Source organism: Tigriopus californicus, chromosome 8, assembly GCF_007210705.1.
Source record: "Tigriopus californicus strain San Diego chromosome 8, Tcal_SD_v2.1, whole genome shotgun sequence".
Taxonomy (NCBI): domain Eukaryota; kingdom Metazoa; phylum Arthropoda; class Copepoda; order Harpacticoida; family Harpacticidae; genus Tigriopus; species Tigriopus californicus.
The window spans coordinates 10947468-10959054 of record NC_081447.1 but is presented as its reverse complement, the minus strand read 5'-3'; the positions used below and the strand labels follow the sequence as shown (position 1 = coordinate 10959054).

The window sequence follows — 11587 nt, the reverse complement described above, 5'->3', positions numbered from 1 at the left end:
TAGCTTCTAGTTAAAATTTACAATGCTCCCATCATGACATACATGAAGCAACTAACAATGAAGGCTTTTTGATATTGCCCTAGAGTGCGACTTGATCTTCGGGGAAGAAGGAACGATTCATCTTTGGATTCCAATCATAATAAGACTCTTGAAAATAAAATGTTAACACGTGGTAGCATTCACAGACGTCGTACTTTATGAGCGAAAAAAACTATGACTGCCAGAGACCCAATAATTTTCAAATGATCTACCATATAAAGGGAGACTAGCTTTGGGTAGCGTATTGGTAAACCGTCCACGTTCCGATGGTTTGAATTCAGGCTAGCCAAACCGAAGCTTTTTTGTTGTATTTCAATTGTACAGCACAAGTTTTTGTTTGTAAAGCTTAAGTAGGCGAACCTGTGGTAATTCTCAAGCTAGAATGAGGTAAGAATCAATATTGGCTGTAATGACAAAGCGGGGAAGATCCCCAATTAGGACATCCAAAATCATATGGCAGGCCAAGCGAGATAAGCCTTTTTGACCAATGTCATATTTTTTTCCCCAAAAAACTCTGATCAGTTCGACTTCTCGCTTTAACTTATTCACATTTTCACTCAGATGCAAATGTTATTTATGCTTTAAAAGTCAATAAATTTTCAGTCTAATATACCACGCGCTCTCAGATTGCTTTTGGTCATAACATCTTTTTGGGTACATAAAACATCAAAACTGTATTTCTTAATGTTTATATCTTTTTCTTATGTTTTATTTTGATCAGTTTTCGTTAATTTTTTTAGCTTCCAAATAGGCCCATGCCCATGCGCTCAGCTCTTATTGGTCTAAACCATCTGGTCACCATGAACTTATTCGCATTTCTAGGTATTTTACTAAAGCTGAATTTCTTTATACATATACTGGTAACTTTTAGAGATATTACCGTTCAGTCTGAGCAATAACTGAAGAAACCCATAAGATCAAAAGTGCTCCTGATAATTTTGCGAGACATAGAAAGCTACCAAGATGGAATCGAATAATTCTCTTAAATCTCTAAAAGTTTTTTGACTTTTGATGAGAAAGGTGAGACGAGAGGAGAAGAGATGACTGTATCCAAGAATCCACCTTAAATCCTAGTTTTAGTTGTGGAGAATAGAGAGTTCTCAGAACTTCTTTGTCATCTTATATTTCATTTTCAAGTCGGAAGCTGGGTCAATGCGTCTTGTGTAATTTTCTGATACATTGGTTTGCAAAGTGTACAAACAAGGGCTTCTCTGAAAAGTGCTAGTTTCGTTCATGAACCGTAGGGACATTTTTCACACTCTTAAACTAAAAGGTGGTTTTATTCCAAAACACATTTATCACAATAAATAAGTACAAATCGTGGTAAGACAAGCAAACAGACCCTATTTTAGTCATCATCCTCATTATCAAAGTCACGTGGTGGTGGGGGTCTCCTGGCAAATCGGCTCGTTGGTTTGGGTCTGGTCGGAAAGTCCGATTCATCGTCGCTAAAGTCGTTTCGGGATGAATAAGATGGTCCCTTACTATATCGGGCTCGACCCGGAGCCGGCCTTTGTTGAAACCGCGTGTTATCGTCATTGCTATCGCTATCATCGCCATAACCGGAGGTTTGTCGACCATACTTGGACCCACCCCCCGCCTGACGAGGAGGTGTGACGTCACGTCCTTCAATTTGGCTGACCCGTTGCAACATGTCCCTCCCCGAGGTTTTCTTCTTCAAATTGGCAATCATGGAGTCAAAATCCTCGTCGTCTTCGCCTCTTCTGCCTCTGGAAGACGAAAATTTGTTCCCGCTCTTGGTTGGCAGCTCGGGCGATTCGCGTCTTGGCCGATGATTGTAATCTCGACTAGAAGTGAACCGAGGATAATTGTCATTCTCCGGGGAGGCTGTATCCCTTCCGAATTGAGAGCTTCGTCCCCGTGAGGATTGGGAATAACTCGGTTCGCCTCTTTTCGTGTTTCTGGTATACCCATTATAAGGATCGTCATCAGGCGCCCGACTTGACCTTCGACCGTTGTCAGAGCGGATACTTAAGATGTTATCCGCCAAACCCATGGCGGCTCCGTAGGGTCGATGATTGGGTGGCGACGGCGAAGCTGCAAATCGTGAACGGATCGGCTCAATCGATGGAGCCCTGGCCGGTTCCCTTGGCCCGTCCATGGCACTGTTGCTGCGAAGAAACCTCGAGGGCCTCTTTGCTCGAGATTGAGGGGCCTCCACACCCTGGCCAAATGGCCGGGCATACGGATCATCTGTAGATTGCTCGTTTAGACCTTGGAGAGCCATTGTCGACTCTTTCAATTTGTCTAACATGGTCCTAGTCTTGGAACTGAGCATGGTGTCGTCCTGAGGGGCTGGTGCAGCCTTCTCTTCAGGGACGTATTCAAATGTATCGTCATCCCAATTATACATCTTCTTGGTGTGCCCAGTGGATTCATCATACTTGTTCCTTCGTCCACCATTATCGGCCTCTCCCTCCCAAATGGGTTTTGATCGAATGGACCGGGCCCTGTCCAAAATCTTCTTGGTGGAATCGTCCAACCCTGACATGTCGTAGGCCGACATGGCCGGCGTTTCGTCGGACTCGCGACTCAGTTGCCTCATGGCGCTTGGCCTTCGTGGGTACGAAGGGCCAATTTGGTCCATGAATTCATCCCGCTCCGGACGATAATTGTCCATGTTTCTACCCAGATTCGCTCCATTTGGGCCCGGTCGACCGGGGAAAGTGTCTTCTTCCTCCCAATTGTTATGATCATTCCTGTCCAATCCGCGCTGAAAATGAGGCTCGTTGGGCCGAACCGAAAAGCTTCTCGGACCTGGATTGGAATAGCTATCGACAGAGAAGCGTCTACTTGGCATTTGTGGTTTGAAAGTCTCGAAATGCTCCGGTTCATCCTCGTCCTGAATTCTTGAATGGCCTCCATTGAGGAGGCTCAAACGCTTCATGGCACGTTGGTGGGTGCCCAAACCTGCGTAGTAGTCCCTCAAGTCATTAATATTACTACAATCGGCAACGGGTGGGCCTGCCTCTAAATTGGGCACATTGGGCAGTCGATGGTTCTTGGGTCGATACTTCTCGAGGGAGTCCATGATTTCCGCATCGGTTGCAATTCTGAAGTTGACGCTTGGTTTGGGAGGCTTTCTTATGTCATCCAAAGGCGACGGAGATTTTGAGCTTCTCAATTTGGAACCGAAAGACGTCTCGCCGTTCAGTTTAGTGCTGCTTGATAAACTTCCTTTGAATGGAATCGAGTCCATGGTAGGCCCTTTGATCTGTAAAAGAAATAACTGCAAGAAAAACCGTGATCTATGGCACAACTTAAAGGGGTGGCTTGGGGAAGCGAAAGTTCCAATTTGCTCAAAAATGACATCCTAACTGAAAACAAATTGGGATTTGTTACCAAATGTCTCATAGCATTATGGTTCATTCACCTTGACAAAGCATTGAAAACGATGAGGATGCTCTATCTAGCTATCGGGAACCCAACGAATCTCACTTTTTCATTGATTGCTGCGAGTCTGATTTTTCAGCAAAGTGATCGACCCTACAATAAAACCGTTCCAACTTTCCGCCTTCCAAAAGTGCCAAGTTGGATGAAGTACAAGTGTTTCCCGAAATTTGTCGATCTGTCTAAAAAAAGCAAAATGGATGTTGCAAGAATTGGTCGGGTATTGCCCATTGTACAAAGAATTTGACTCTCTTTGTTACATTGCTCTGGCCTATCATCTGGGAATGTGGTTCTATGCGTCCTTAGAAGGATCTTGAAAAGACACTTTTGACAAGGGTGACAGACCGACTTCTCTTTTTTTTCATTCACATGATTTCATACTTCTCTTGTCTTTATATTCAATACGACCAAGTCTGTCTCGTTATGAAAAGAAAATGGAACTGGCAAGACGTATTGAATTTTCATCAGCCAATTACTGTATCCACCTATATGAGACATTGAAACTAAGTCAACCATCGACTCCTAATTCTTTTCTCATGTTCTTATTTGAAGGAACACTTATACTCACAGCTTTGCCCATATAATGGCATACATAGTTGAGATTAGCTTCTATTGTCCTCTCTCGACCCTCAGCCTACAATTATTACACTACTGTAGCTTAGCCATTACCTCAGTGACAAAACATTTTTAAGTTAGTCTTCAGTGTCAAGTATTAGCTGCCAGCTTGCTGATATTCCAACCCAAATTGATCTGTTTTATAAAAGGACAAGTCAGATTTGCTGGCGGAATCATTTTCAAAGCATTTCATATTTATTGCTACTCAAATGTATTACCCCATTAACAACTCACACGAGAACACTAAAACTTTATAGGTTTATAGATACATCATTCATGTAAATGTATATCAAATATTGTCTACTTTTCGTCTCTATTTGTAGATATTTTCTGCTTCTTCCTTTTTTCCATCTCTGCCCTAATTCATTTCTTTCTTTTGTGGTTATGCCCTACCGTACGCAATGTGCTTTTAAGTGCTTTCCATCAAACAATGATCTCTGACAAGGAGTTTTGAAACTGTAACTGAAACTTTTGTATCATATCGAGGCTTTTTGAGTCACATGTATTTTTACATGTTATAACAATGGTAATGCAGATGTTTTCTTCCCCAAATTGTAAGACGTTTGCCAAAGATTGCTCATTTCTGGGCTGACCACGCCCATTTGTCAAGAAGTTTTGTTCCCCAACTTCCTCAAAATCAGCATCCCTTCAACCCCCTAGACCTCTGCTCCTTGCCACTCCTGAAGCAAGTGACCAATGCCAGAGGTCAAGCCACCATAGAATGCCTAACATAAAATTACGTATCAATGGATACTGGAAAAACTATGAATGTCAGGGTTCCAGTTGTTCTCAAACTTACGCAAATAACATGCATTTGCATCCTGGCCCCTTAATTGCATCTTTTGCATCTGGAATCTTTATTGCATCATTTACATCTTTGGTCCGTTTTCACATTTTTATGCATTTTAGGCTTCTTTTGACTGATTTTGTTTGGACGAAAAATTTGTATTTTCACTATTTTGATGAGAAATTGGCACCCTTGACTTAAGCCTGTACAATTCAGGGTCCCGCCGCCATCTCTTTCCTAGGACGCAAACGATTGTACAACATACTGGTAACATTGAATAAGCATATTTCATCAAACAAAACCCCATTAACAGTAACCCACCAAGCGCTTTCAAAGAATGGCATTGGCTGAAGTCGATTTCAAATAATAGCGAACAAGTCAAAGCTTTTGTTTTGATAACACCTGTGAATGTTATGGAAGTTTAGTTTAGCTAGATTACTCTTCAGACGCTGAACCACTGAGAACAGGGCATACTGTTATTAGAATATACGTGTGTCCAGCTTAACAAATTCCTTAAAATACTTTAGAATGCCAAAACAATACAAAGCGTCTCTGAAGTTTATTTGCATCCTTATTTGCATCCTGAGCTTGTTTTTTTGCACCTATATTTGAGGTCCTTTTTTACGCTAATTTATGTGAACCTTAGTTATTACAGTCAAAAACTTGGCAGCAACAAGCTTAAGTGTGATACAATAATTTAGTGACAGTTATTTATACCATTTTACTTTAATTGCTTATCTTTAATTACACTTAATTTGTTCCATGAATTCATTTAATTTGCGCATATGATCACAATCCCCTTAAGTGTTCCGTTTATGAAACCCATCCAATTTCATCGGTCCCCAAACCGCAGCCAAAGAAAATGATTTATTTGAAGGATTACTATCTCTAATTGAACTAGCTTTTTTCTCACCTTGCTATCGACGTAATTGGATCCCAGTTTGGAGAACTTGCCCTTGTAGTCAGGATCGGATTGGAGCAGATCTCTCATGGTTTTGAGCTTGGGCTCTGCACTCTCGGGACTGGCATCTCCGTTTTCTCTTCGCTGTTTGTCGCTGGGCGATAAGAAGAATTCCACCCCATTGTCGTCAATCAAAGTGTAACTTGCATCACCAAGAAGTATGCTTCGAGAAGCTTCGCGAGGAATGATGGCTTGAAGGCCTTCTTTGAGAATGATCAAGGCTTTGGAGCACTCCCAAGGAATGTCTTCCATCACAGACTCGGACAGGAAATTCTGCAACCATTTCTCGTCCTTCTCATCGGTGTTGCTCTTCATGGCCATAAAGGCAGTCATGGGAATGTCTTTTGCCGTCATGATCATGGATTTGCTCTTCTTGATCATCGACTTGGATTTCTTCAGCTTCCCACTCATTCCCGTGGAGGTGGTCAGGATTTTGGATTGGTTCACAAACTCTTTCAAGCTGTCGTCCTCTCTGGCCGAATCGGAGTTGTAGTTTTCCAGTTGTTGCAACTTGTGCCGTTTCTTCTTGTCCCTTCCAGCCAATTTCCGCAAGACGAGTAATTTTCTCAAGATGTCTCGGGTCATTCCATCATCTTTGATGGCATTGATCATGACTGGGTCATGAAGTAGCTCGGTCAATTGATCAACAACTTGCGGTCGCTTCATATATTTGGCCAAACCAATGGCTTGCTTCAACATTGACCTCACATCCTCATCCGTGAGGGCTCCAGTCTCGCCAGCTTCCTGGAGTTGATCGATGAGTACATCTAATTGTTTTTGGCAGTTGTCTTCCACGGCTTTGACGATCGCATTTTGTAGAAGCTCAACGGTATTCTCATTGGTGGAGTGTCGACCCTCGTGGCTGAGTTGTTCCAAGACTTCCTTGATGAAATCAGGATTCTTCTCGGACATCTCCTTGAAGGCGTCTTGTAGCTCGACTTTCGAGCCAAGGACGTTGACTAGCTTATTGGCAATTTCCTTGGTGTCAATGTTAGACACTCCTCCTGGCCCTTCCAATTGGGTCATGAGCTTGTTTACAAATTTACTATTACATCGACCCTCGGTGACTGCAGCCACTTTGGAGAAGAAGGATTGATTCTCATCAAATTCGAGATCCTTAGCTAGTTTGACTAACTCTTGGATGTCTTCAAAAATCCCGTTAGAGATCACGCCATCTTCGCCCAGGATACTTTGGATCGATTCTTCAATGCAATCTAGAAGCGCTTCTTTAAACTCCTCTTCCTCTAAATCATCTTTGCTCTTGTCTGAACAGCATTCCTTGAGCGCTCCAGGAATGGAACAAGTGATGATCCCAGCGATCAGATTCAGAATCTCGTTCTCTTCGCTCTCACTGACGTTCTTCTTCTCAAATATGGATTTTAGCTTGTCTAAAGCGGGGTTCAATTTCATTTGGGACATGAGAGTGCTTTTCATATTGGCCTTTAATGGCCCATTCGTATAGGTCAATGTTGCTTGCTCCACTTCTTCCACTTTGGCACATAGTTCGGTGAACACAGCAGTAAACACTCCATTAATTATTTTTCTAACGGCAGGACTGTCGTATGCATCTAAGAGCTCATCATTAAGAAGTTTATCAACATCCCCTTGAGCTCCCATTGTGGGAATCACATTACTCTTCACGCACTCAAAGCCTTCTGCCAGAGCTTTGAGAGCTTCAGGACTGACGACAGCTCCTCCAACCCCTCCTAGTAGGTCAGTCACATCGCCCGAGCTATTAGATTTGCCCAACAGGAGCCGCACTTCCTCCATATTAATGTCGAAGCCTTGAACGCAATAGTCCATGTTCCCATCGCCTCGAACGTCTGGTGGGAGAACTCTTGGACCGTCCGGAGTCTCAATTACTTCGCCATGAATAAACTTGGCGCCATCTGGACTGTCAATCACAAGTCCAGGAACGAACAGGGCACCTGAAGTGGGTCAAAAAAGGAGAGGCGTTGAGAAGTCAACAGATGTTGAGAAGAAGTAGTAAAACATGGTGAAAAATTGAAGGAAAATACGGACTCTTACCCTTTTCCGTAGAGACGATGTCGCCTGGAACAAATTTGAGCCCATTATCGGTGACGATGACCTAAGATGAACAATGAGCGATTTTGAGGTGGTATTTATGTACTGCATACCATTGCAAGTGGTTCAATGTCAACTCACTTGGCCTGGTATGAGTAGATGGCCTGATTTGGTTTGTATCTCCATGGCTGGGACGAATATTTTTCCATTCGGTGAATCCATGACAATGCCAGGTAAGAATTTCTCGCCATCTTCGGTCTGGATGACTTGCCCACTCACGAATTTAGGCCCGTTCTTGGTTTGGATGACCTTCCCCGGCACAAATGTTTCCGTGCCATCTTCATTTGGCACCATCTTGCCGGGGATGAAGGTCTTGATCCCGTTGAGTTGCATGGACTTACCCGGAATGAACACCTGACCTTCTTCCCCGCACTCCAGGCGTCCGGTGGTGATGGAATTCTTGCCCGGCAATCGATCTTCGGGTAGTTCACCGTCCTCGGGAATGAATTGTGGACCCCTCTTCGTTTGCACCATGGCACCTTTTTGAGGTCTCATCTTTTTGAATGCTAAAGAGAGCGAATTGCCATCCACAACAAGGCTGCTGGACTCTGTGGGAGAAGACGACTTCATAACGATATCGGACACATCTTTGGCTTTCTCAAAACGAGCTTGGCCTTTTGCTGAAGCGATGGGGTCTCCACTATTTGTAATCTTCCCTGGAACGAACATCGTCTTTCCCTCTTGGGAGCAAAGTCGTCCCATAACAAACACCGGCCCATCCAAACTGTCCAAAGTCATTCCAGGTGTGAATTTGCCACCCTCTTCGAAAATACCGCAAACGAATTCGTTTCGTCCCTCTTCAGAGATCACTGTTTGTCCGGGTACAAAAACAGCTTGATTACCATCCAACCTCATCATTTGACCGGGGACGAATTCTCCGTTGATCACTTGTCCAGGCAAAAATGACCGCTGGCCATCGATTTCTGCCGATTGACCCGGGATAAAAATGCAATCATCCAGAGTGGTTCCACCCACCATTTGCCCAGGCACGAATTGACATTGCTCAGGGCCAACATCAATAACCGTTCCCGGGACAAGCTGAGGCCCAGTCTCGGTTTCAACCATCGAACTAGAAATAAACAGATCTCGTCAACATCAAGTTCTACTCCGAAGATTTTCTCTCTACAGTCATTACTACTATCATTCTCTCACCATGCAACAAATTTCAAGCCATCCACAGTATTGATGGTCTGTCCTTCAACAAACTTTGCTCCTTTTGGTGTGTGGACAATTTGACCTTGGACAAAGTCCCCTGTTCCATCGGATCGTGAAATGAACTGACCGCGGATGTACGGTACAGCAGGTGGACAATTTGACCTTGGACAAAGTCCCCTGTTCCATCGGATCGTGAAATGAACTGACCGGCGACAAATTGGAATCTGTCCTTCTTATTATTAGAAAATGTCCCTGGAATAAACTTAAATTGGCCCGGCTCGTCCCCTCGAATGCATAATCCAGGGATGAACTCGCCCCCTGCGGCAGCCATTTTTTGCCCTGGGACTAGGCTCATTTGGCCATTTTCTTGCTTGACTTCCTCACCAGGAATGAATTTAAATTGGTCCGGCTCGATCTCGACAATTGCCCCCACAATCACATTGGAACCAGAGGGCGCATGAGACGGGTCTGGCGCGTATTTGGCACCATCTCCGTGGTCGTACAAACAACATTTTCGATGTGATTGTTTGCCTTGTCTCAATAGATTTCCTATCAGTGCAAATTCCGCCAAAGTGGGGAGCATCTTCAAAGTTTCCTCGGAATTGGCAAACATCGACTTCACGCTCGAATTGACTGGGCAGTCTTGCTTCTTGGAGGCTGCGATGAAATTGAAAAGCTCGGGCGAAACTTTGGGATCCATGGGTTCCAATTGCTCGGTCATGGGAACCAACTCGAGTCCAGGTTGATCAGGGATGAAAACATTTCTTTCCCGCTTTTTCTGTCTAAGGCTGGCCTCATTGAAACTTTGGAATTTGGTCGCCGCTTTGGGGATCTGCATGGTGGATAGAATTGGCTCAGGAATCGAATCCATTTTCTTCCAATTGAGTTGATGGATATTGGTCTTCAATGCTGTCTCCCAATCTTCATAGTGTGTCATATTGCCCTGGGGCAGGTTCTTGTCTTTAAACTCTTGGAGAGCCTTGCGATACTTTTTAGCCTCGCGAATGCGTTTCCTCTGGGTTTCGGCCTTGCCCCCGCCATCTCTGGCGGCTGAAATCTCGAGGTCTCGCTGCATTTGCTCGTCGGCTTGTCTTTCCAAATCCTCGAAGATTTTCTTATTGGCCAAAGTTTTTCTCTTCTTGCTTTCGATGGCTTGCCTTTGTTTGCTGAGGGTGTCCTTGCTCTGGCCTCGACCGTCAAAGAAAACTTTCCCCTCATAATCGAGTCCATTGTTGGAACTACCTTGACCCGGGCGATTCTCCATATCTATCTCTCGCAATGATACAAACAATGTGGGCTTGCCCTTCATCTTAAAAATGGCTTTGTCGCAACCTTTGGCGACGCTCACAGACTCGAGGTCCCCATGACGAATGGCCTCTTCCACGGCAGCTGGGACCACCAAACCGCAGAGCATTGAAGGCATGAGATATACAAACTTTTTGTGCGCATCTTCGGAGTTCAAGCCCTTCTTGTATCGTTTCAAAATACGTTGAAGGTCCTCAAAGGCCTTGAGGTCACACTTGTCGACGGCATCCGATTTCAAAACTGGTTCCACGTATTTGAAATCCGGTCGATCCTCATGCACCCCCAGTGTATTCTTGGAAGAATTTCCGTCCGACTTGGAGATTCCATCGGAACTTTTCGATGACAGATTAACGTTTAGATTCTCCTTGTTTTGTGACAATTGATTCTTCACGGACTCGGGACGCTTCCCGGCCTCGATCAATGGCACATAATTATGATAATCCATGCGTTTGGTAGTAATTCGACACATTACTCTGGCATCGCCCGGACAAACCGGTGGAATGATGGGGAAGAAATTCGGCTTGGGCAGATTACGAGCCTTGCCCGTGATCCGACAAAACGACATGCTGATGGGGGTGCTTATGGGCTTCACTTTTGGGCTACCTCTACATTGTGTTCCGACAAAATGTTTCGGATTTGGAGTTTGTCGATCACTTGCACTTGGGCTCAATAGCTCTTTCAGCAAAACTATCAAAGCAAAAAATGGGTGAGGGCCAATTTTCTGTCTCCTCCTGTTGACCTATGTCACATGTGTGTGTTTGAGACAGAAAGACAGAGAGAGAGAGAGAGAGAGAGTCCGTGAGAGTCAACGGGGTTGTCCCAGCTTTCCTGGAAGCGAGACATGAGCTCAGGGGGATGTCTTTGGCCCGGGGGAAAGTGTGTTTGTACCGGTGGATGCCTGCATGAATCCTCAAGAGTCCTGCGTTTTTGCCTGCTTCTCGGATTGCTGTTTGGGTTCTGGCCCGTTATGCAGTTTCCAGGTCCACTTACTCGGAGAACGTCATTTGCCCCCAATTCAAAGGAGAAAGCATCGCCGGTTTGTTCATATTCGCGAGAGTATCAAAAATAGAGCGGCTCGTTGGCCGTGAATGGATAGCCTGAGCGAAGGCTAGTTATTTTTTTCCCGACCAGCGGTGAGGAAATATTTCAGGTCAAATGTTTAGAGATGCTTGATGACTTCCATGCGATATCGAAATGACTAAAGGAATGGTTCACTAATCAGTAATTAG

The 11587-nt window shown here is 44.4% G+C and overlaps 1 protein-coding gene across 1 annotated transcript; it reads right to left on the bottom strand.

Annotated features, from left to right (window-relative positions):
- Window positions 1–1300: 1300 nt before the first annotated feature.
- On the bottom strand, window positions 1301–11362 carry LOC131884897 (uncharacterized). Its single transcript, XM_059232792.1, has 7 exons — window positions 11349–11362; window positions 9216–11089; window positions 9051–9135; window positions 7980–8967; window positions 7842–7902; window positions 5766–7741; window positions 1301–3274 (listed from the first exon to the last, which is right to left on the bottom strand). Exons 1-7 carry the CDS (start codon window positions 11360–11362, stop codon window positions 1388–1390), a joined length of 6885 nt encoding a protein of 2294 aa, XP_059088775.1. The 3' UTR covers window positions 1301–1387.
- Between the last annotated feature and the right edge of the window lie 225 nt (window positions 11363–11587).

Excerpts from the sequence above, each read along its gene's own strand:
- LOC131884897 (XM_059232792.1), bottom strand. Across the intron at positions 8,968-9,050 it reads GGCTTGAAATTTGTTGCATG|TTCGATGGTTGAAACCGAGA; the intron begins GTGAGAGAATGA and ends GTTTATTTCTAG. Across the intron at positions 7,903-7,979 it reads ATCTACTCATACCAGGCCAA|GTCATCGTCACCGATAATGG; the intron begins GTGAGTTGACAT and ends TGTTCATCTTAG.